General features: G+C 44.2%; 1 protein-coding gene and 2 non-coding genes across 7 annotated transcripts in view; 1 reads left to right on the top strand and 2 right to left on the bottom strand.

Annotated features, from left to right (window-relative positions):
• Window positions 1-10,236: 10,236 nt before the first annotated feature.
• Window positions 10,237-10,352, bottom strand: LOC130847607 (U5 spliceosomal RNA). The gene has a single exon (XR_009052355.1). It is a non-coding gene; the product is annotated as a U5 spliceosomal RNA (small nuclear RNA).
• Window positions 10,353-16,396: 6,044 nt separating this feature from the next.
• LOC130847618 (U5 spliceosomal RNA) lies at window positions 16,397-16,512 on the bottom strand. Its single transcript, XR_009052366.1, has one exon. It is a non-coding gene; the product is annotated as a U5 spliceosomal RNA (small nuclear RNA).
• A 3,338-nt stretch (window positions 16,513-19,850) lies between these two features.
• PARP16 (poly(ADP-ribose) polymerase family member 16) overlaps window positions 19,851-25,397 on the top strand; it is a 38,268-nt gene continuing 32,721 nt past the window's right edge. For 2 of the 5 annotated variants that reach the window (XM_057722870.1, XM_057722869.1), the window contains exon 1: window positions 19,928-20,669. In XM_057722870.1, coding sequence (XP_057578853.1) covers window positions 20,496-20,669 — 174 coding nt within the window. In that variant the 5' untranslated portion in view covers window positions 19,928-20,495. Of the gene's footprint in view, window positions 20,670-25,397 lie in introns of all 5 variants that reach the window. The other 3 variants (XM_057722866.1, XM_057722867.1, XM_057722868.1) reach the window with 3 other exon arrangements.

Here is a 25,397-nt window from a genome sequence, read left to right as displayed (position 1 = left end):
TCATTGTGGTGTGCAGGCTCCTCATTGTAGTGGCTTCTCTTGTTCTGGAGCACAGGCTCTAGGCGTATGGGCTTCAATAGTTGCAGCACATGGGCTCAATAGTTGCGGCTCACGGGCTCTAGAGCACAGGCTCAATAGTTGTGGCACTCAAGCTTAGTTGCTCCGTGGCATGTGGAATCTTCCCAGGGCAGGGCTCGAACCCATGTCCCCTGCATTGGCAGGCAGATTCTTTACCACTGCGCCACCTAGGAAGTCCTCCCCCTGACTAGAGTGTCTTGCTCTCAAACTCAGGTTTGGCTGCCCGTCGAGCAAGAATCCCGAACTGAGAGACACGTGTCGGGTAAAAAGGACACTTTATTGAGGAAGTCGGCAAACCTGGGGAGAAGGTGGACTCACGTCCCAGAGAACCAACACCCCAGGTTTTGCTCGTAGATTATATAGGGAAGAGAGGAAGGGGCTACGTGCTGGGGAGAGGGTTTCAGGGTGTCTGATCAGCTCATGGACATTCTTCTGATGGGTTGGCGATGAAGTAACTGGGAATTAACATTATCAACCTTCAGGTTCCAACTGGTCTGGGGTCTGCATGCTTGTGGGTAGCATACCGTTAACTTCTTCCACCTGGTGGGGGTTTCAGTCTCTGCAAAACAGCTCAAAGGACATGGCTCAGAATATTATCTCTAGCCCTGGAGGAGAAGATAAAGGTTCTTGACTTTGTTTAATGGCTAAACTATTATTGTTTTGTCTTAACTGTTTTCCTTTGCTTCTGCATTTTCCTCACTTTTCTGATTAAATGTATTCTTTGGAACTAGGGAAAGGCCTGGAGGCTAACGTTTTTCTACAGACAAGGGGCAGGCGGAGGACAGCATGGGAGGAGAGGCCCCACGGGGTTCAGTTTGGTTACCATATGTAGGGCGTCATATCTGGAGGCCCATGATGCCAGCTGTTTTTGGCAAGGGACCCAGGATTTCCAGCTCCAAGGCCAGTGCTTGTTCTCGGCTTCCTGGGGACTTCCTGGCATGGAGGGAAGGAGTGTGAATGGTTCCACCTGGGGGCACTGTCAGCACTGGCCACGGGAGAACCTCACTCTCTGGGACTCTTCCAACCCCACGGATCGCAACCTTGAACCTTGGGAAGAAGCCTACCCATCACGGGAGATGCATTTGCCCAATTCTTCTCTCCAGAATGTTCCTAAGTTTGTGTCAAGACTTCATACCTCCGTGAGGCTGTCATGAATCTGGGGCAGAACCAATGCTCCCTGCTTTCTGCTTCCACAGCCCCGTGTTTCTGCCTTATTGCATGACTTGTCTCAGTGTAGCAGAGGTCACCACGGCGCTCTTACTATCCCCCTTATGTCCAGGGCTCAGCCCAGTGCCCACCATAGAAGTTTCTCCATAAATGTTTGCCAAATAAAGCCAGTCTCCCTTGTGGTCAATCTTAGTTTTACCCTTGAAAGAAAAATCCAACACCCAAAAAATTAAATTAAATTAAATTAAAAAGCTAAGTCTTTGCTGAACAGCCTGGAAGAGGTGCCAGAGGATCAATTACATGTCATGTACTGAAGAGTCCTGAACATTCTCTTCGCCCATCCTTCTCCCTATCATCTCATGCCTTCACCTTCACCTCCAAACCTCTCTTCTTTCTCTCCCCAACTCCAGTCTATACTGGATTTTCTTTTATTCTTGCCCAAATCCCATCTCCCTCTGGGTCCATTTGTTCTATGCCTTTCAATTTTTTTAAATTAAGTCAAGCAATACACAAAAATGTTCTCACTGTTGAAAAAAAGAAGAAAGGGAATTCCCTGTTGGTCCAGTGGTTAAGACACGGCACTCTCACTGCTGGGGACCTGGGTTCAATCCCTGGTCTGGGAACCGAGATCCCGCATCCACAAAAAAAAGTAAAATATTACAGAGGTCCCCCCTCAATCGACCTGAACCCAGTCCCCCTCCCAGGGGTGATCATTCTTGTCAGCGTGATATGAGATCCTCCTAGGCCTTTTTCCATGAAATCATAGATTTCCATATGCACCCAAGACAAATATATGGTATACTAAATAATGCCATTTTAATTTTCTTTTTCCAATTTTCCGTGCTGCGATGGACACCCTTGCACCGTCTCCCTGTACTCATCAGTGTGTGTTTCTCTAGAGTAGGAATGAGAGGATTTGTTGGGTCCTGGGACACAGACCTGTGGAATGATCGCCCTTAGCAACTGTGTTCTTACTGTCCAGCAGCAGAGCATAAGAGGGCGGGCCTGTTTCTGTCCTGTGCAGGCAACTTCCTTCCCTCCCAAGGCTGCTCTGAGGATTAGAGAGCATTCTGAGAACTTTGCCCGTCGGTAAATGCCCAGTTCAGTCCCAACAAGCCCCATCTATCGATCTTAGCAGATTTAGAAAGGATTTACTCTCTAAATATTGTGGTTGTTTTCAGGTTGGGATGATCTGTGTTCTGATCTGGCTTCCTTCTCCACTGGCCTGTGCATAGATTATTTATTCAAGAACATTGTATGTTTAAAAAAATCTAAATCACAAAACAACAAGTAATGGCACCGTAATGAAATGGTCATGTAATACAAATAAAACATATGCATAAAACTACTTAGCGTAGAAAAATTTTAATTAAAAATAAAACATCTCTTTCCACATTCCTACTGTTCTCTTAACTGAGATCCTCTTTTTTGCCCCTTTCATTTTGATTCAGATCAACGGAGAGTGCCAGTGCCTGAGTTTAGTAATGGACGATAGCCTCCCTTATATAGCACGGACTAGAGGCCACGCACCCGTGCTGACACACTTTAAAGTTATGAGGTAGCTACTACTATCATTATGCCTGCTCATGGATGAAATATCTCAGGCACAGAGAAGTTAAGTGACTTGCTTGAGGTCACACAGCTAGGAAATAGAAAAGCTGGGATCAGAACCCAGGCAGGGCGGCTCCAGGGCTTGGGTAGTAACCACTGTAGTACCACACTGCCTCTCAGCCTGAATGTGGGCAACCCCCACCCCCACCCCCATTAGGCACATGCGTTTGTTTTCCAAAGCACTGTTCTTATGCTGATATTCCACTTGAATCTCTCAACGACTCTATGAGGGAAGGGAAGACCCAGCTCACAGGCCAGCACAATGCCCGGCGCCCAGCCTCACAGGCAGACCCCAAGAAATGGTAGCTGGTGACCAAGGGCAGAGATGTGGGTAGGTCCCCAGACTCGGCAGTGCTGGGTAGCATGCAGCACTCGGCGGTGTGTGTGCATGCGTGAGTGTGAGCAAGCACACGTGCATGTTTGTGCGCATGTGTGCGTGTGCGTGTGCGCGTGGGCGTGTCCAGCCTGGCCTTCTCGACGTGACCATGCAGCCCTGCGTTGGCCGCAGTGCGTCTTTCATCCCCGCAGGGAGCAGCTGTGTCACTACAAGCGGGGGGGCCATTCAGATCAGGGGCAGTGCTGTTTGTTTCTGTCACATTCTTATCTCTACTCCCCTGAGCCCAGACCTTAGCAGCGTAAAATGTCAGAGCCTGGATGAAAATGTGGAGATTATCTAACTCAGGCCCTCCCTTGACAAATGGGGAGACCGAGCCCCAGAGAGGATACTTTTAAAATTAAATATGAAATGGAGACCAGACTCAAGTCTGAGCAGATAAAACCAAACAGGTCCTGAAAGCAAAATGAAATCCAGCTTATTTCATGAAGGCAAGTGAAAGTGAACTTAGGTTGCTTCTTGTTAATGTTGATGAAAGTCTTGGGAATGATTGTCAGGGGACAATCATAAGAGAAACTCTTGTTTTCCTAAAAATGCTATGAGATAATCACTTTGCACCAATTCTCTGCCTTCTGAAACCCCGCTGCAATTACCAGTCATTGTAAACGCTAATAACGTCCTCATTTTTACTTTATAAGCCAGCCTATTAACTTCACGCCCCTGAGCTTCATATCAGCCTTTGAATTTGGAAGCTCCCGGTTTGCGAACTGTTTTTATAGGCGTAATAAACTCTTACTAAATACTATTTATTGATTTGGTGGTTTTAGTTTAGCTATTTCTGGATTTTCAACCGTACTCCCAACTGGAGGAGGTCACCCAGCTAGTCAGGGGCAGAGCTGGGGGTGAGAACCCACATCTCCCACCCAGTTTTATGCTTTTGCCACAACCCCGCTTCCCAGACTTTTGTCTGCAAATAATAGACCAAAGATTCCCAGGCTGTGGCTGAGGACACCGGATGGCTGGAGAAGGTGGTCGGGAGTTGGAGCTGCTTTGCCGTGCCCATCTGTGCTTTCTCCACCACCCTCTCCTCCCAGGGCTGCGTTCTACGTGCTCTGGGACAGTGTCCTCTTCTCACGCTGATCAGAACTCTAGTTGGTGGGCAAATATGCCTTTGATTAATTACAAATGGAAAATGAGTAAATTCTTAGTTGATAAATACAGTGGACAAACTCTTGCACTATGTGGGGTTCATGAGAAGAAACAGTAAATTTGTGTCTTCCATGAAAGTCTTGGGAATGGTTGTGGAATGCATGAAGCATGACAGGATAACAGGAGCCCTGGGAGAGACTGAACTTGAGAGGTTTTTGGTCTCTTCATCAAAAGAAAGGGTCAGAAAGTCCCCTGTGTCACCTCAGGAGGTAAGTTACCTTTGAGGAAATGAAGAGGCTTCTCTATGGTGGGGAAGGGGTTCCCCTAGACAACACTTCAATTCTTCTGGAAAGGGGGTGTAATTGGAACTCCTATGTGTTCTAGAAACCATCCTGAGGCTGCCCTTAGAAAGGCAGGATGGGAAAGGGGTCTTGAGGGGCGGGCTTTGAAAGGAGGGGCAGCTGACACTTGCGGATTCAGGGCCTGAGGAAACAGAGAGGTGTGTGCCTGGGGCCACGCTCTCAGCTTTGTGGCAGGCTGAAAACAAGGAAGGGATGCCTTCATGCCCCGAAGACACCCAAAGCAAGACACCATCAGTGAGTGGAGGTCCCCGTCTGTATGATCAGGCCACTCCAGATGGCTGTTCTCTTGCTCTCTGTAGATGCCCTGCTGGACCAGTCCCTGCCTCACCTACATCCTACTCACCTGACTGACCTTCCCTCTTAATCATAGAGCCTAATCAGTAAATGCCTACATACTTGCCCCCAGCTTCAGCTGGTGATTGTTCTAATCTTTAGATCAGAATATCTTTGACTCCTGTCAGAGAGTCGCTGACTCCGGGCTCTTCCTTTGGTCTTGAGCCTGGGCAAGTGCAGGGCTTGCAGGCCTGCAGGATGCAGCCCACCGCTGTCCTTAGCCTCCTTGAGGTGCTGTTTGCACGGTGATGTGGTGTGGCCAGAGCAGTTATGGCTGCCGTGCCTCGGTGTGGAAGGCACCAGAGGCTCTCAAGCCTCCCGAGTTTGGAGCAAATGGGGTGTGTGTGTGTGTGTGTGTGTGTGTGTGTGTGTGTGTGTGTGTGTGTGTGTCCGACCTGGTTGGTTTTATTTGCCTCTTTCTGGAGCAGGTCATGCCTGTTACTGAACACACAGGGAGGGGCGCTGCAGGAAGCATCTGAGTTACTGTCTAGTTGTGGAAGATGAGAGCAATGTTTTATTTTGCATATCACTTTTAAACATCTCTCTTTTGTATCCACCTTTGCATTTGCCTCTCACCACACCCTGTGAGGCAGGCAGGGAGATACTTATCTCCATTTTCTCACAGGGAGGTTTGCCTCCTGTGGAGATCATTTAATGGGAGACTGTCTTTCTCCTGCTTCTCCCTTTCACATTTGCCGGGACAGTACTATTTCCGTGGTCCTGACCAGAGACCACAGGAAGGATGAGACTGAGGTAGTCAGGGGGACCTTGTAGTCTTGGAGGAAAGCCAAGCCACAGGGTGACATCCAGCAGAACATGTGAAACCAGGTGTGGTGACTTATATCACTGCGATAAGTGTTCAGAAGGAGTATTAAAATCGGTTTGTTGAGTGCCGTGAAAATTCCTCTTGAAGCAATAGAAAAATTTCAGAGAAAGTAAACAGAAAGTATACTGAAAATATAAACAGAAATTAGTGAGGAAGAAAAAGATACGCTGGAGAGAAATGTCAAACTCCAAATTTAGTTCTTTGAAAAAGAAAACTAATAAAATTGACAACTTCTGACAAGATTGATCCCATCAAAAAAAAAGAGAAGGCATAAATAAATAATATTGGGAACGAAAAAAATGGACATAACTGGAGACAGCACCGATCTAAGTAATAGAGATTATGAGCAACTGTGTGCCAATAAATCTGAAAACTGCAGAAAATGTATTATTTATGTATCTCTCTTAGAAAAACTGACTCAAGAAGAAGTAGAAAAGTTGAATGTCTGTAACTAATAAAGACAGGAATCACTAGCAAAGTGTCAGGCCTAGAATGAAGTTTTACCATTTGCAACAACATGGATGGACCTGGAGGGTATTATGCTAAGTGAAATGAGTCATACAGAGAGAGACAAATACTGTATGTTATCACTTATATGTGGAATCTAAAAAAATAAACAAATGAATATAACAAAACAGAAACAGACCCACAGTCATAGAGAACAAACCAGTGGTAACCAGCAGGGAGAGGGATGAGGCTGGGGCAAGATAGGGGTAGAGGATTAAGAGGTACACACTACCATGTATAAAATAAATAAGCAAAAAAAATAAAAATAAAAAATAAAAAAGTAAATAAGCAACAAGGATATATTGTACAGCATGGGGATACAGCCAATATTTTATAATAACTTTAGAGTATAATCTACAAAAATGTTTAATCACTATGTACACCTGAAACTAATATAGTATTGTAAATCAGTTGACCTACATCTTTTAAAAAATTATTTATTTATATTTTTGGCTGCGTTGGGTCTTCGTTGCTGCGCACAGGCTTTCTCTAGTTGTGGCGAGTGGTGGCTACTCTTCGTTGCAGAGCACGAGCTCTAGGCGCACAGGCTTCAGTAGTTGCAGTATTTGTGGCTCAGTAGTTGTGGCTCTTGGGCTCTAGAGCACAGGCTCAGTAGGTGTGGTGCTTAGTTGCTCTGCAGCACGTGGGATCTTCCTAGACCAGGGTTTGAACCTGTGTCCCCTGCATTGGCAGGCGAATTCCTAAACACTGTGCCACCAGGGAAGTCCCAATCAACTACATCTTAATTTAAAAAAAATAAAGCAACAATATAACCAAGTTGGGCTGAATGTTTGTGTCCCCTCCCCCCAAATTCATGTTTTGTTTTGTTTTAGTATTTATTTATTTATTTTTTTTTTGGTTGCACCAGGTCTTAGTTGCAGCACATGGGCTCCTCAGCTGCAGCCTGCATGTAGGATCTAGTTCCCTGACCAGGGATCGAACCCCAGTCCCCTGCATTGGGAGCATGGAGTCTTATCCACTGTGCCACAGGGAAGTCCCCAAATTCATATGTTGAAACACTAATCCCAGTTTGATGATTTAGGAGATGGGACCTTTGGGAGTAATTAGGCCATGAAGGTGGAGCACTCATGGATGGAATTAATGCCCTTATAAGAGGAGACCACTGTGCTAGCTAGCTCTCTCTTCTGCCCTGTGAGGATACATGAAGTCAGCTGTCTGCAACCTGGAAGCGGGCCCTTACCAGAACCGGAACCAAGCTGGCACCCTGATCTCAGACTTACAGCCTCCAGAACTGTGAGAAATAAATTTCCATTGTTTGTTGCCCAGTTTAAAATATTTTGTCATAGCAGCCTGAGCTAAGACAAGTTTATCCTAGAAATGCAGGATTGGCTCAACATTTGAAAATCAATCAATGCCACTCACCACGTTAACAAATTAAAAGAGAAAAAGCATATGATCATCCTAATAGATGCAGCAAAAACTTTAAACAGAGAGTATAAGCAAACATCTGACAAAAGTTATCTAATATTGATGAGAAACATCATACTCAATGGAGAGCATTTAAAAGTATCTCTTTTAAAATCAAGTATAAGAAAAAGAGGTCCACTATGATTTCTACTTTACATTATATACAATCAACATTGTGTATGCTAACTGCTTAACAATGTAAGAAAAAATATCAGAAAAGAAGTTGTAAAAAAAAAATGTGTAGAGGGAATTCCCTGACAGTCCAGTGAATTCCAGTGAATCAGGACTCTGACCTCTCACTGCCAAGGGCCTGGGTTTGATTCCAGTCAGGGAACTAAGATCTTGCATGCAGCATGGTGTGGCCAAAAAAATAAATAAATAAATAACTAAATAAAAATGTGTAGATAGAAAATTCAAAATAATTACACACAAATTATTAGAGTTAATGAGAGAGTCAAGTAAGGTTGTCAGATATAACATCCTATACAAGAGTCAATTGCATTTCTATACAACAGGAAAGCACAGTTAGGAAATGCAATTTTAAAAGTTAACACAAAGATACAACATCTTCAGTAGAAAAATTTAACAGTTCATTGAAAAATGATAGAAACAAATGAAAAAGAAGAGAGACTAATCATGTCCATGAGTAAGATGAAAATTCAATTCCCCCTAATTAATTTACAGATTTAAATCAGATCCAATAGGGATTTTCATGTAAATCAACAAGACAATTCTAAACATATTCGGAAGAACAAAGGATAGCCAAGTTACTCCCAGAAGAAAAAAAAAAAAAAAACCAAAGAGAAGGATTAAGCCTACCTGTTTCAAGTCTATAAACCCACAGGAATTAGGATGTATATTACTCAGGGATACATAAGTCAGACCCATGGAATAGAACAGAGAGCCCACAATGATTATGGCATTGATTGTGGTAAGTTTCATGGATCTGTACTTAACTCCAAACTCATCAAGTTGTACACATTAAATATATGCAGCTTTTTGTATGTCAATCATACCTCAATAGAGTGGTTTGAACACACAAAAAAAGTGAGTGCAGAAACATTCCTATGCATGTAAGGAAAGGTGATGTATGTCAGCTGTCAGTGCAGATCAGTGGGGAAAAAGACATCAATCAATAAATAGTCTTGGATGATTGTCAATCATTTGGGGAGGAAAATAAAAATGATCCATGCTTTACACTATATATGCAAATTCAGTTCCAGATGAATCAAGGACTTAAACATGAAAATGTAACTTTAAAAGATACAGAATTTCTTTAATAACTTGAGGTAATGAATTACTTATTGAATAAAACACCAAAAAAAAAAAAAGCACAAATCAGAATAAATTTTTTTTAAAGATCAATCTAACAACTTTAAAATTGAGACCGGTTCACCAGGAGACACTATAAGAAAAATGGATAGGGAAGCCATAATCTGGGAGAAGGTAATTGCACCATATAATCAACAACGAAGTACTATTTAAAGTCTCTAGAGTTTGGAGTCTGTGTAAAAAAAAAAACTGTAACCACTTAGAGAATGACAATGGGGCAAAAGACAAGTACAGGCATTTCATAGACGAGAAACCATGTATGGCCAAAAAAAATCTTTGAAAAGATGTTCAACCTCATTAGAGGTTAGAGAAATGTACATTAAAACTATTGTAAAATATAACTTTATGACGATCGGATGGGCAAAAATTAAAGTGTGAGCATAGCAAGGGCCAGTAAGGCTGAGAAGCAGTGAGAATATGCATAGGCCATCGGTGGAAGTGTAAATGTGTACACTCACTATGGGGAAAAATTATTGTACCTGCCTGCCCTAAGAGCCTGAGATCCCATTCCACACTTTAGGTAAAGTCTTACACACGTTCACCAGCAGTAACATTATTCTAGAGATCAAAACCTGGAAGAAAAAAACCAGACAAACCAACCAACCCTAGATCCATGAAGGAAGAACAAGATCCGTCAGCGGCAGCCTGTTCATACATTGTGATTCTACAGAGCTGGGTTGTCCAACACTGCCATTAGCCACAAGTGCCTGCAGAGAGCTTGGAAAGCGGTCCAGCCCCAATTGAGAGGTACCGACTGTAATAGACTACGGATTTCGTAAAGAAGACAAAAAAAGACAACTCGTTTTGATTACATGTCTAAAGGATAACTTTCTTTACCTACTGGGTTAAATACAGTACATTATCACACCTTCACATACTTTATTTAACCGATATCTAAAAATATTGAAAATCCCCACATAACCATGAGAATAGAAAATATTCAACCAACCACCAAAAACACACGAACCTCATTTAAAACAAAACACAACTACATAATCCCCTTAAAAATGATAAAAATATAAACCTCCGTATATCCGCGCGGACATTGAAAACGTGCAATACAGACACAACTAACTTCATTGTGAAACTACTTTTAGACAACAAAAAATAGCCTTGTCGAAACAAGGCCTCAAAAAATTGGTTTAAGACTCAGAATTGTTCCTCTCCACGGAAATCTTTAGTAAAAGGCGAAAGATTTATACGATCTGAAGAGAAACCAGAGTATGACTGGGTTTTTTTGTAACTCAAACCTGGAGTAACAAGAACTCCTACAACACTGATAGTGGCTGGCTAGCACCAAGAGTCAGTGTCTGAACAAAAATTTCTACATCACTCTGTAAGTAAAGGGTCAAATTTCAGAAAATATAAGCAGAATAAAATGTTAAAATTTGCCATTTTAAACTTGTACTGTGTGCGGTGCACTGTGGGTATGCAAATAAGTCAAGCCCGCGCCTTTTCGATTAGGGAAAGATCTTAGTATTCACACAGTGCCCCTGCATCACCACTAGGGGGCGAAGCGGAGGATTGGCTGGCTGACACCCACACGCCGGACTACTCAGACCCAGGTTGTATATATTTTGTATATTTGTACATCTGAGTTTGATTTCTGTTAAAGACTTTGCTGTCAAATTGAAAAAGAAAAAAACAGTAATTGGCACAAAATTTAGGACGGTGGTTCCTCTCTTTGGTGGAGTGAGGGCACTGGGGGGTTTTAAAAGTTTGACGATTTCCTTTTTCTTAAACTGCGTGGTGGGCGCACACGTGTTTTGTCTGTTTTGCACCGTGCACTCCGGGATGTACACTCTAGAATATTACGCCGTTTGAGAAAAATTCATAGCAGTGTCCTCTTTAAAATTGGAGCTTGCGGAATTCGCTGGCGGTCCAGTGGTTAGGACTTGGCGCTTTTACTGCCTGGGCCGGGGTTCCATCACTGATGCGGGAACCAAGATCCCTTAAGCTGAGCGGTTTAAAAAAAAAAAAAGGCGTGCTCAGTTTCAGGTTTCCTGCCTGCTCACCTGTTGCTACTTGTAGCGATGAAATCTTGTATTTCAGTTTCAAACCTCGAGTCTCATCCTCTATTTTTAAAATGAGCTGTACTCTCCTCTGCGGCGCTCAGATGCTGGGTCCACCGGCGTGCATAGACTACTTAACGATTGTACTAACTGAACCATCTTGGGAAAGGAAAATGCAACACTTTTTGTTTTTTCCTGGCGGCTTGTGTCAATATTCTAATTCTCAACTTTGACACCTTCTCTGAGCTATCATGTTTGTTCGCATTTCATTTTGCTGGTTCATTTGCTAACAAGTCGATCGCAATTGACATGTATTTTATTTAAATGTACCCAATACATTAAAAAAAAGCTTTGGGGGGATATAATCCACTTACCATACGGTTCACCCATTTAAAATGTACAATTCTATGGGGTTTTTTTTTAGTATATTCACAGGATTGAGCAATCATCACCACAATCTAGGGATTGTTCTTGTTTGTTGTTGTTTGGGGTTTTTGTTTTTGGCCACATCGCGTGGCATGTGGGACCTTAGTTCCCTCACCAGGGGTGGAAGCTGCGCCTTCTGCAGTGGAAACCCAGAGTCTTAACCACTGGACCACCAGGGAAGTCCCCACAAAGCAGTTTTAGAACATATTCATCAACCCAAAAAGAAACTCTGTGAAGTAAGTGAGCAAGAGAAAAACAAATATCGTCTATTAACACATATATGCGGAATACAGAAACATGGTAGAGATCAACCGGTTTGCAAGGCAGAAATAGAGACACAGATATGGAAAACAAACACATGGACACCAAGGGGGGGAAAGCAGACGGTGGGGGAGTTGGGGTGGGATGAATTGGGAGATTGGGATTGCCATATGTACATTCCTAACAGGAAAAAAACCAAATTGTACACTTTAAATATATGCAATTTGTTTTACATCAATTATATCCCAATAAAAGTTCCTAAAAAAAACCCTGTATGCATTAGCAGTTATTCCCCATCTCCCCCATGCCCAGCCTCTGCCAAACATTAATCTACTTTCCGTCTATAAAGCACCTACTCATTTCATGTAAATGGAAGCACACAACATGTGGCTTTTTGTGACTGGCTTCTTTCCCTTAGCAGATTCATTCACATCTACATTTGTTTTGATACACTTTTGCATTTCTTGCTATATTTCACAGTGTAACGGGGAGTTAAAGACCCATGGAGAGGCACAGTTCCCACCCTAGGGTGATTCCTGCACCTCACAGGGCTTGGCGCTGAGGGGACAGGAAAGGAGAAGCTCTGAAGAGTGTTTCCCTACTCCTAGATTGTAGGGGACCTTTGGTCTCCTTCATTCCGAAAGATCCTGGGCAGCTTTCACTGGCTAGAGAACCACAAGGAAGGTTAACGTTCCAGGCGCCATAGAGACTCAAGGAGTTTCCAGGACTTATGAATCCAGAGCATGGACCCACCTCTGATTGTAAATATGAGGTTTGAGGGGCCAGTACAGTTTCACTGTTTGTAGTGTGCCTGGCATTTCTATTTATGGCAACAGTTCATACTAATATGTAACATAAGGCATACCTTTTCTTCCACTTCCATTTTCCCAAGAATTTAATACAAATACATGTTTATATCTGAAAGTATTTTATTGATCACCCAACCATATTCTTCTATGACAAAATAAGTACATTAGTTGAATTTTAAAACTTTTTTCACATCCTTTGAACTTAAAAAAAAAATTACTTATTGAGGCTGCACCAGGTCTTAGTTACGGCACTCGGGATCTTCGTTGCATCATGTTTAGTTGTGGGACGCGGGATCTTTAGTTGCTGCGTGCAGGCTTCTTAGTTGTGGCATGCAAACTCTTTGTTCCCCGACCAGGGATGGAACCAGGGCCCCCTGCATTGGGAGCAAGGATTCTTACCCACTGAACCATCAGGGAAGCCCCTGAACTTAAAATTAAAATTTTAATTACTAATGTTTTCCTTCCGGATTGACTTATTACAGTTATTAGTACGTGCCTGATCAATACAACATAAATATATTACGACTTTTGATAATTATTAAACATTAAAGTGTCATTTTATTGGAACAGCAGCTCTTAATTAGATAGACGCATATTACTTATTGCTAGAGAAGATAGGGTTTAGTTTCATTGCTTTTTTCCCCCCATTTTTATAGTTGTAACCTGAGAAATCTTTTCCCCATAAATCAGATGGAAGGGGTTTCAACAGTGTCACCCACACCGTGACCAAACAAAACTTGGGTCTGCTCACCTACACTTGCAGTAAAGGCATTCCACTGACCCCGGGTTGTGGTGAAGGAAAGTGCAGCATTTATTGCAGGGTGCCAAGCAAAGAGTCCAGGTAGTTAAGGCTTTAAAGGCCTGATAGTTTTCAGGGAAAGGTTTCTAAAGACAGGGTGAGGGAGAGGGTTGTGGTGTGTGTAATAAGCTGTGGACATTCTTCTGACTGGTTGGTGGTGAAGTAATAAGGAATCAACAGCATCAACCTTCAGGTTCCAATCCATCTGGGGTCTACGTGTTTGTGGTCAGCATACAGTTAACTTCTTTCTCCTGATGGGGGTTTCAGTCTCTGCAAAACAGCTCCAAGAATATGGCTCAGAATATTATCTGTAGACATAGAGGTGGAACTAAAAGTCCTTGAGTTTGTTTAATAGCTGAACAATTATTTTGTCTTGCTTGACTGTCTTCCTTTGTTTCTGTGTTTTCTCACTTCTCTGCTTAAGTTTATTCTTTGGGACTTGAGGAAGGCCTAGGAGGCTAAAGTTTTTCTACAAACAGGAGGTAGGCAGAGGACATGGTGGGGGTGGGATTGGGTTGGGTGGTTCTGTCCTGGGAAGACCCCATGAATTATCAGGTGACAACTGAACAGAAGTCCTCCTTAAATTCTGTTGAAAGAAAAGATTTGGAATTCTTCTAATTAGCAAAAGAATTTGTTGTCCAGGCTCATTCTCTTCCTCAAAAAAGAAAGCAAATATTTAAAATTTACATTTGTTGGGAGCCCTGAATGTTTTTATATCCTCTAACATTGGATCTGGGTAAGTTTTAGAGTGGATGACAGGAAAAGCTTTATTTTGTGAAGCGGGAGAAGGGCAGTCAGCAAAAGGGAGGCAGGAGAGGAGTCCTCCATAAATCTCCCAAAGTCAAACACTCACCCTGACCACTGCTCCTTTCTGCCTGGGCCCAGTGCAGCCTCCTCATGGAAGTGAGGTGGGTCCGTGATTCCTGCCTGGGCATGTGGATGATGGGCACTTCTTGGCCTAGGGTAGCAATGATGGAAATGTTTGTGTTCTGTGCCGTCCAAAATGGCAGCCACTACTCACATGTGACTGTTGTGCACTTGAAATGTGACTAGTGCTTCTGAGGAATGGAATTTTTAATTTAGTTTTATTTTAATTAACTATAAATAGCTAACATGGCTAGAGACTACCATATTGGACAGTGCAGAGCTAAGGATTGAGCAACATCCTAGGCTTGGTTTTTCACTTGACCAAGGAAATAGACTGTTGGGTTCTACTCTCACAGGGAAAGGAGATAGGAATCTAGACCCTTCTCTCCTGCAGTTAGCTCAAGGCATCCCTAATTCCTAGCCCCCACTCCTATGACCTCCCCCTGCTCCATACTCCACTACAGAGGACCCCAAAGGCAAATCTTGAGACATCTGAAGGCAAAATTTTAAAGCAATGTGGAGAATTATTGGGGCTGAAAGGCAGCATGGATGGTAATTCCAGATCCACCCCTCTGACCTTGTGACCTGCAGCAGTCTGAGCATCCATTTCCTCTGAACTTCCTCTGCATCCTTTTGTCCTGGCTGTCAGCCTTGGAGGGAAACAACCCAAGGAGGAGACAGTGGGCAGGAGTTATTGTCCGAGGAGAGACAAGCAACCTGAGCTTGCAGGTCAGGACAAAAGCAGTCCAGGGTACTCTGGGTCTGTGAATTGTCAGGAGAGCACACAGTGTGGCTTCCCGCATCAGGTGGTTATAAGGATGAAACTCAGAGGTGAAGGTGACTGTGATGGTTAATTTGATGTGTCAACTTGGTGGGCTGAGGTGCCCAGATAGCTGGCAAAATATTATTTCTGGGTATGTCTGTGAGGGTGTTTCTGGAAGAGATTAGCATTTGAATCCGTTGAGCGAGTAAAGATCACCCTCACCAATGCAGTGGGCATCATCCAGTCCCTGGAGGGCCCAAATAGAACAAAATGGTCAAGAAGGGCAAATGTACTCTCTCTGCTTGAGCTGGGACATTCATCTCCTGTCCCTGGACTGGACTCTTCGTTCTTGAGCCTTCGGGACTTAAAACTACTGGCTCCCCTGGCTCTCAGGTTTGGACTGGACCTATACCACAGGCTTTCCTGGGGCTTCCATAATTGTAGGAACCAATCTCATATATACTAGATCTCTTTCTACATAGCCCATTGGTTCTGTTTCTCTGAAGAGCCCTAACACAGTGGCCCTCTCCATTAAATTCTCTAAGAAAAGAAGGAAAAAAAAAAAAAAAAAAAAAGCAAAGCAAGAGAGCATAAGTACGCTGCCTATTCAGAACCCTTTAGGTGCAGAAAATTTACAAACTTTTCCCAAAGTAAATAGCATCAAATGCTAAGGAATCACATTAAGCAAAGAATATAAAGGAGAGCAGGGCTGTGACTCCAAAATAGTGGTTCATAGAAAAGAGCTGATAAGAAAATACATTGTCTTTTATTTAAATAAGATTAGCTTTGGGAATTCGTTGGCATCCCAGTGGTTTGGACTCTGCACTTTCATTGCTGAGGGTGCATTCAATCCTTTTGGGATCTTAGGTCAGCAAACTAAGATCCCACAAGCACTAAAGCATGGGCAAAAAAAATAAAACTATTTTTAGTAAAGCACGGGAAAAACAATGTAAAACATCTCAATAATTACTTATCAAATTTATTTAGGCTGAGCCGGATTTTCCTTGCAGCAAGTGGGATCTTCACCATGACACTCAGGCTTCTTAGATGCAGTATCTAGTTGCCCACATTGGCAGCAGAGAATCTTACCCAGCGGACCACCACGGAAACCCTGAACTGCCTTGCATAACGTGCGTGAAATACACTAACTCAAATTTTTCACAAACCTGAACCACTTGTTGTTACACTTACAGTTCTTATGCAAACCCCCCAAAAAGATCTTTTTCAAACACAGACATACATTAAAAGACCCTTGTTTAAACCCGCTTATAAAAAGTGTAGTGCAGACAACTTGAACGTCATACTATTTCTTACATTTGGACTGGAAAAAACAGTCTTGTAAAAACAAGACCTCAAAAAATTGGTTTTCAACTCGGAATTGTTTCTCTCCACGGAAATCTTTAGTAAAAGGCGAAAGATTTATTCGATCTGAAGAGAAACCAGAGTATGCTGAGTACTCTCTACAACTCATTTTTCCAGTAGCTAAAAATCCTAGTGCACTGATGGTGGTTATTTATCCCCAAAGTTACTCCTGAAGAAATTTTTTCAAGAAATTCTGAAAATAATATTTGCATACTTAGAAAAGTCGAGTAAGAAACAAATTTTTATTAACTTGGAAACAATTAAACTATTTGCAGTGTATTATGGGTATGCAAATTACCCTGAATAATCAGCTTTTACACACCGGAAATATTTTAGTACTGTTTCAGGGGCGAAGTGGTGGCTTGGCTGGCTCCGTCCTGGTCTACTAGAGACATTCTGATTTTATCTATTTGTACGCTGGGACTTTGACTATGATATCTTTTAAATAAAATAATTTTCTGATAGTTGGGGCAGGGTTGGGCCATGAGGATAGCAAAGCAATGGTTAGTATGAAATCCAGGATAGTGGTTACCTGCAGTGGGGAGTGAGGGGTAAGATTGGGGAAAGGACCACAGAGGGTTTCAAAGGTGTTGGCAGTATCTTTTTTTCTTAAACTGGGAGAGAGGCATCAAGTATTCATTTTATTACTTTAAAAATTTTATTTATATATCATATAACACTGTATATCACATTTAGGAACATTGTGAATCTTTCCCATCATTGAGGTCTACTTTTATGTCTTTTCATATAGTTTTTTTGTTTGTTTTAAATTTATTCATTTGGTTGTGCTGGGTCTTAGTTGCAGCAGGCGGGCTCCTCAGTTGTGGTATGCAAAGTCTTAGTTGCAGCATGCATGTGGGATCTAGTTCCCTGACCAGGGATGGAACACTGGCCCCCTGCATTGGCAGGTGGATTCTTACCCACTGCGCCACCTAGGAAGTCCCCTCATATAGTTTTATAATTTTACCATAAAGATTTTTTTGGTTAGATTTGCTTTACTCTTAATACCTTATAGTTTTGGGGGCTAGTATAGACTTTTTATTTATTTTTATTGTTTTAATTTTTTTTTGACATTTGTGATGGGTTTATTTTTCATTTTTTGAAAATAAATTTTTTATTAAGTTATCTATTTTATACATATTAGAGTATATCAACCCCAATCTCCCAATTCATCCCCCCCATCCCCCCACCCCCACTTTCCCCCCTTGGTGTCCATACGTTTGTTCTCTACATCTGTCTCTATTTCTGCCTTGCAAAATGGTTCATCTGTACCGTTTTTCTAGATTCCACATACATGTGTTAATATACGATATTTGTTTTTCTCCTTCTGACTTACTTCACAGTCTCTAGGTCCATCATTTGCTCTACAAATGACCCAATTTCGTTCCTTTTTATGGTTGAATGATATTCCATTGTATATATGTACACATCTTCTTTATCCTTTCATATGTTGTTGGACATTTAAGTTGCTTCCATGACCTAGCTATTGTAAATGGTGCTGCAATGAATATTGGGGTGCATGTGCCTTGTTTCTTTTTAAGAACTTTTATTGAGATACAGTTAAAGTACAATAAAATGCATATATTTAGAGTGTACAATTTGGTATTTTTTTTCTTATTAGTAATGTGTATATGGCAATCCCAATCTCCCAATTCATTCCCCCCCAACCCTTCCCACTTTCCCCACTTGGTGTCCATATGTTTGTTCTCTACATCTGTGTCTCTATTTCTGCCTTGCAAACCGGTTGATTTGTACCATTTTTCTATATTCTGCATATGTGTTAATACACAATATTTGTTTTTCTCTTTCTGACTGACTCCACTCTGTATGACAGTCTCTAGGTCCATCCATGTCTCTACAAATGTCCCAGTTTCATTCCTATTTACAGCTGAGTAATATTCCATTGTGTGTATGTACCACATCTTTTTCATCCATTCATCTGTTGATGGACATTTAGGTTGCTTCCATGACCTGGCTATTGTAAATAGTGCTGCAGTGAACATTGGAGTGCATGTGTCTTTTTGAATTATGGTGTTCTCTGAGTATATGCCCAGCAGTTGGATTGCTGGGTCATATGGTAGCATAAAGGGTTTCTTTTTGATGTGATGAAAGTGTTTTTAAATTTAAAGCAGTGATGATTGAACATATCTGTAAATATACTAAAAACTATTGTTTTACTTTTTTTTTTTTTTTTTTTTTTTAAGTTTTTGGTTGCACCCTGCAGCATATGGGATCTTAGTTCCCTGACCAGGGATGGAACCCGTGCCTCCTGCATTGGAAGACAGAGTCTTAACCACTGGATTGCTGGGGAAGTCCCAAATTTTACATTTTTAAATGTAAATTGTTTGGGCTGTGGATTATATCTCAATAAAGCTGCTTAAAAAAAAAAAAAAAAGAACCACAGTGACATGTAACTAGATAACCCAGCTTCATGTCAAGAGCTCCCAGACCCTGGGGACTTCCCTGGTGGTCCAGCGGTAAAGACTCTGCCTTCCAATGCAGGGGACGAGGGTTTGATGCACAGGACCAGTGAAGTCCTGTGGAGGCTCTGTGTGTGTGTATGTGTGTGTGTGTCCAGTTTTGCTCTTCCTCCCAGAGTCATACATACAATCCAACAGCAAGGACCTTTCCCCTGAGCTCAGGGTCCTGCTCAGCCTGGATGCAGAAGGTCAAGAAGTTCCTCCCTCAGAGGATTCTGGAGTATGGAGGTGTAGCAGAGTGTTGAGAGGCTTCTTGGTGTAGGAATTAGTGATGACCTGTGCTTAGATTTCCATGTGACCACGAGACCAAAATGTGGGGTTTTCTCTAATGGAGTTGTGAGTTGGCAGAGGGGATGGGAGTCTTGTCCCTTCCCTCCCGCAGAGTTGGGTCAGTCTCCCCCCTGCCCTCCCCCACTACTTGTCTCCTCAGGCTCGTTTTCATGGAGGGCCCCAAAGGAGGATCTTGGCGTGTCTTGTCTGAGGGGCTAGAGGCTTGAGCAATGCAGAGAAGCTAAAAGTCAGAGGAAAGGTCTCTCGGTTTTCAGAATCCCAGATTCACCCCGTCTGGCTGCGGAACCTTGGGCCATCATGGCGGCACTCTGAGACTCAGTTGTCCTGGGTGTTAAATGGCTCCTTCTGCACCCCGTTTTGGAGGGAAATGATTCAAGGAGGAGGCAGTAGGTAGTAGCAATTCCCCAGGCGAGACCAGCAGGCTCAGCCCGCGGAGCTGCGACAAAGGCAATCCAAGGGTGGGTCCAAAGGGCGCCTGGGTCAATTTCTCCTCGGGGCCGCAGTGAGGACGGCCCGCATCAGCGTGGGCGACTCCGCCCGGGCGGAACACCTGGCAGCCGGGGACCCCTCGGGTCGGGACTGGCGAACACACCCTGCACCCAGGAGGGGGCGCAGGCGGGAGCGGGAAGGGGCGGGCCTTCGCGGGGCTGGGCGGAGCGCGAGGCCGCAGCGGGCGAGCGGCCGCTGCCGCGTAGCGGGCAGGTAGGCCGGGCCGCGCGGGGCGGCGCGGGAGGCCGTCCGGCGGGCAGCGCGCGGCGAGCGGACGCGCACGGCTGGCGGGACGCAGGCAGCGCCGCGGGCAGCCGGGCGAGCGCCGGGGCTTCGGCGGCGCCGGGGCAGGAAGGCCCGGGCGGCGCCGCAGCCTCGCCGGGCGTGGGGCGGGGGCTCGGCCCGCGGTCCCCGCTGGGGGTGCCCTCCACCCCAGGCCTCTTCAGAGGACACGTGTCAGTACGTTGTCGTCTCACCCGGTGTCACAGCCCCTCCCCCAGGCCCGGGATTCCCCCGTCGGTCCGGCTCCATTATCCCCAGGCCCCAGCCCCCGCTGAGCCGCGGTCGGGACCGGATCCCTTCTCCTCACCGGTCCGCTCCCCTGGGCGGCGAGCGGCCCGGCCCCCGCAGAAGACACTCGTCACCACGTTCTCACCCCCGTCATCTCATCCCTCTGCCTACCTCACCCCAGGCCGAGGGACCCCGGCCCCCTCCGGCCCATTGTCCCCGGGCCCGGCCCCGCGCTGACCGCAGGCTCGGCCCTGGCCCCCGCCCGGCGCGTCTCCCCCGGCAACGCGCCGCGCCCCGGGATGCAGCCCGCGGGCTGGGCGGCCGTCAGGGAGGCGGCGGGCCGTGACGTGCTGGCCGCCGACCTCCGCTGCAGCTTCTTCGCCTCGGCCCTGCGGAGCTACAAGCGCGACTCGGTGCTGCGGCCCTTCCCCGCATCCTACGCCCGCCACGACTGCAAGGACTTCGAGGCCCTGGTGAGTGTGCTTCCCCCGGCTCTGTCCGCTGCGTCCCAGGCCACGTTGTCTGTGGAACCCACGTTAGGGAAGGTGCCGGCCCCCGGACTTAACATTCCCAGCCTGGTCTTGGGGAAGGTTTGTTTCCAGGAGCTGAGGACACTCCCTGATGTTGACACTCCCAAGGGACTTCCCGGGGTGAAGTGAGGACTTCAGCAGCTGCATAGGCCTCCACAACATTTCCTGGTGTGTCAAGAAGAGGGTGTTGATCTGAGTCAGCTGATTCTGCTAAATAGGAAGTTGTCTCTCCCTTTGCAAATAAGGAGACACCATAGGTCACCAAAGCCACCCGGACCTCATCTTCAGATGAGGTAATATGTGGCCAGTACTTTTATAAATTATAACATATGCACTGTACACATGTGAGCTGATGATTCGCGAGGCACTTAATTTCTTGCAGAGTTCACCTCAGGGTCAGCATTCCAGATATTAGTTATCTTTGTAATCTGAATGTTTGGAATTACCTAGAAAAATATAACTTGCCAAAATTGATTCCGTAAGAACTACAAAATCAAAAGGCTATAATCATTAAAGACATTGAATTAGTAGTCAAAGATTTTCTCTCAGAGAAAACTCCAGGCTTACCAGGTTTCATTGGTGAGTTCTGCCGATCACTGAGGGAATAAGTAATTCCAGTTTTACACAACTCTTCAAAAGTATTGAAAAGTAGGGTAGTGTTCTTATTAGATTTGATACGAAACCTAATAAGAATGATACAACAAAAGTAAATTATAAGTCACTCAAGAGTATAAATATAGAAATCCTCTGTAAAATATTAGGATCCTGAAAGTAGCAGTATATAAAAAGAATAATTCCTTATTAAAGGGTTGGGTTTATCCCAGAAATGCAAAATTAGTTCAACATTTGAAAATCTCTTAATGTTATGAACCACATTAACAGAATGTTAATCATGTTTAAAATCAACAGATGTTTAAAATTATCTCTGGTGAGGTGGTCAGTGTTGGGTGGCTCTTTGGTCACTCCCAGGTGGTCAAGGGACAAAGGCCCAGGCTCCTGGCCCCTACCTGGTCCATTGCAGCTTAGGCTAGGGCTGTATTGAGGGTACCTCAGGTCTTGACCACAGTGCACAGGGGTTTCAGGGTACAGGGAGTGGGAGGTTGGAGAAAGAGGCAAGCAGATTGACTTCCCTCATGGTTTGTTCTGCAAATTCAGGTATTGAATTTTGTGAGTTTGTGATATCAGAGTGTTAGGGATGAAACTTTCTTCAGTCGTGTCAGTGGAATATTTATGGAGCTCCTGCTATGGGCCAGGTGCTGAGGAAACAGAATTAAAGACTCAGGGAGAGGTTAACACTCTGCTCAGCTTTACTATGGGGTAAGTCCTGTGTATACACCATGAAGTCCAGCACAGGACTCCAGGCCTTGGCAGTGGGCTGGAATCAGGGAGTACCAACCAGAAGCGGTTATGATGCTATGCTGAGTCCCCAGGGACATGGAGGATTTCGAGGAGCTGAGAGGAGGAAAGGGGTATTCTAGGAGGAGTAGCAGGATGAGCAGAAAGCCAGGATCTCACCGAGAAGGACAAGTCTGTACTTTAGTGTGTGGCTTTCATGTGAAACAGGAGGAGATGAGGCCAACCAGAGCAAACAGGGCTGGACATGTCCTGCCCAGATATGTAGATTTTATCCTTGGGCTGGAGGGGCATTGGTGATATCCAGGATGAATTTTTTCTTTTTTTTCTCTTTCGGCCGCACGGCATGTGGGACCTTAGTTTCCCAACCAGGGATCGAACCTGTGCCCCCTGCATTGGAAGCATGGAGTCTTAACCACTGGACCACCAGGGAAGTCCCCCACGATGCATTTCTGAAATACCCTGTGGTGGCAGGATGACAGCAGGATCTGTTCAGGAGAAGAGAGAGGAGGGGAGATTGGGGGTCAGAGGGACCGAACACATCAGAGGTGATGCCCCACGATGCACTTTATTAGTTTTTGCCAAGAAACATCCAAATGGACTAGAATGCTCAGTGTGTTTTCTTTCTGCTGGAACAGAATCAGGTTACTTTGATGAATATGGGATAAATGGAAAGTGATCTTTGGAATTGCTTTGATTAGTTCCTGCTTTTTAAAAATTTCATTTTAATTATACAAGTAATGTTTGATTATATTCTTGTTATAAAAAATCCAAGTGATAAAGTATAGTGCCCCTGATAGAGCTCACCCTGTCCCACATCCCTCCCCACAGGTATCAGTGCTCTCAGTTTGAGGCATATCCTTCCTTCCATACCTGTAATCCCTTAGGAGAGCATCGGCAATGTGGGTAGCCCCAAAGAGCCACCTCCTCTGTAGGGACAGGCTGTCCTGTGCACGGGGCTCATTTTGGCATTGGTTTTAGACAGTGTACTCTATCTCTCGGGGGCTACTAGAGAAACACGGACAGATTCTTACCATCCCACCCTGTTGCCATATTCCTTATTGGGCACCAGTGTTAGGGAAATTAGCCCAGACCATGCAGATTCTTGGCTTTCTTTTAAGCATGGCTTTCTGGAGCTCTTTCTGAGAAGAGGCCCCTCACCAGGTAGGACCTGGCACGACCTCTGGGGGCATGCACACATTCTTAGATAAATGCACTTTAGGTTTTGTTTTGCCACGTGTTACACGAGTTAAAGAAAAGCTGCAGAGAACTTGGCATCTGAACCTGTCTCTCTCTGACTCAAAGGTTAATTTTTAAAAAGGAGTCAGCTCTGGACTCTGCCTTCTGGATCATTTTGTGGTTACCTGAAGAAGGAAGATATGGAGCTGTTTAAAAAGTCTCCCATTTTCATTTGTTTGGCTAAAAGCACTTGGAAATAATGTGAAACAGTGTCATTTGACACACCTGTAACACGTGTTGCAGTTTTCCAGAAATTAGAGCTTTGGCTTGAATTAGGTTATTTACTGGTGCTTTCCTGAGACTGCCCTCTGCTGAACCACACTCTGGGCTTTAGCTTGGCTCTGGCCTTATTCTTTCATAGACTCCAAAGTCCCAGATCATTTCTTAGGTGCCTTATTTTGAGAATATTTCTATGTAGAGTCAGCTCTTCGATTTTACACTAGGAGTTCTTTGTATTCCCAGGCCTGGGAGGTGCCTATTGGATGTTTGAGGAATCACATTGGGTATGTGCTGATTGCCTGAAGCTGAGGGTTTCTGACCTTGTTCCTTGGGAAAAGGGTAAGCTAAGCTCTTTTCAGGTCACATAATCTGTAGCATTCTTGGAATGTCCTATAGCCCTGACCATTGGACCTCCAGACTTCAGGTTGAGCTATCCCATGTACAGTTCACATTCCTGAATCACTTAACACAGAATCTTGTCACTGGTGTCACAGCTGTAAGATTTATGTTTTGTTTTTTCCCTTGAAAACACCATGCCCTTGTTCTCCATTAGCCTACAGACTAATGGAGAGGCAGGTGGGAGGCAGGTGGGAATGGCTCCTTTGTATTAATTCCAGCCCCTTACCACCCAGAGTGTGGTTGAGGGCCTGCAGCATCAGCGTCACCTGGGACCTTGTTAGAAATGCAGACTGTTGGGCCCCACCCCAGACCTATCCAATCAAGATCTGCATTTTAAGAAGATCCTTGGGTGTTTGTGTGCATAGTAAAGGCTGAGAAGCACCGCATCTAGCCTGTCCTATTCCCATCTACTATTTTGGGGGCCAGACGGCTCTAATAACTCTCCTGGTTCTGGTCTCTGGCTTGTACTGTCTAGACAAACTGACTCAGTGTCTGGGTTAAAACATGAATAAGCTCCTTCCCTGACCCCAGGGCATGCCTGCCCTCTCCATGCCACCCCCCTCTTTGTCCATGCAAACTCTCCTGCATCCTTTAAGATACTGCTGGAACCGCACCTTCTGTGCCTTCACTTCCTTGCAGTTAGGAGTCCTTTCTCTGGGTTCCTACACAATTTTAACAAATTTGCTCTTACAAATAATGCTATGGTGGGAATTCCCTGGCAGTCCAGTGGTTAGGACTCTGTGCTTTCGCTGCTGGGAGTGTGGGTTTGATCCCTGATTGGGGAACTAAGATCCCGCCAGCTGCTCGGTGTGGGGCGGGGGGGAAGCTATGGTAAACATCCTTCCACATTAATCATTGTTTATATCTCTAGTTATTGAAATAAATTCCAAAAGGTGAAATTGCTGGCTCAAAGGCTAACAGACCTTTCTAAGGAAAGCTTTGGATGCTTATTTCTGGATTGGAAATTGAATATTAACATGCACTGGGGATGCTATCACTTATATGTGAAATCTAAAAAAAAGATACAAATGAACTTATTTACAAAACAGAAGTAGAGTCACAGATGTAGAAAACAAGCTTATAGTTCCCAGGTGGTAAGCGGGAGGAGGGATAAATTGGGAGATTGGGATTGACATGTATACTGCTATATATGAAGTAGATAATTAATAAGGACCTACTGTATAGAACGCTATTCAATACTCTGTAATAGCCTATATGAGAAAAGGATCTAAAAAAAGAGTGGATATATGTATATGTATAACTGATTCACTTTACTGTACACCTGAAACTAACACAACATTGTAAATCAACTATACTCCTATAAAAATTAAAATATTTACTGGGGAGTTCATTCTTTATAAGGGTCTCAACCTTAGCTCGAATTGGAATCACCTGGTAAACTTTAGAAAGTACTGACATCTGGGCCCCATCCCTAGATTTTCAAATTTAATTGGTCTAAGG

The sequence above is a fragment of the Hippopotamus amphibius genome, chromosome 2 (genome assembly GCF_030028045.1).
Source record: "Hippopotamus amphibius kiboko isolate mHipAmp2 chromosome 2, mHipAmp2.hap2, whole genome shotgun sequence".
In the NCBI taxonomy this organism is placed as follows: domain Eukaryota; kingdom Metazoa; phylum Chordata; class Mammalia; order Artiodactyla; family Hippopotamidae; genus Hippopotamus; species Hippopotamus amphibius.
The sequence above is the reverse complement of the archived record's forward strand: the minus strand, read 5'-3'. Positions and strand labels throughout refer to the sequence as shown.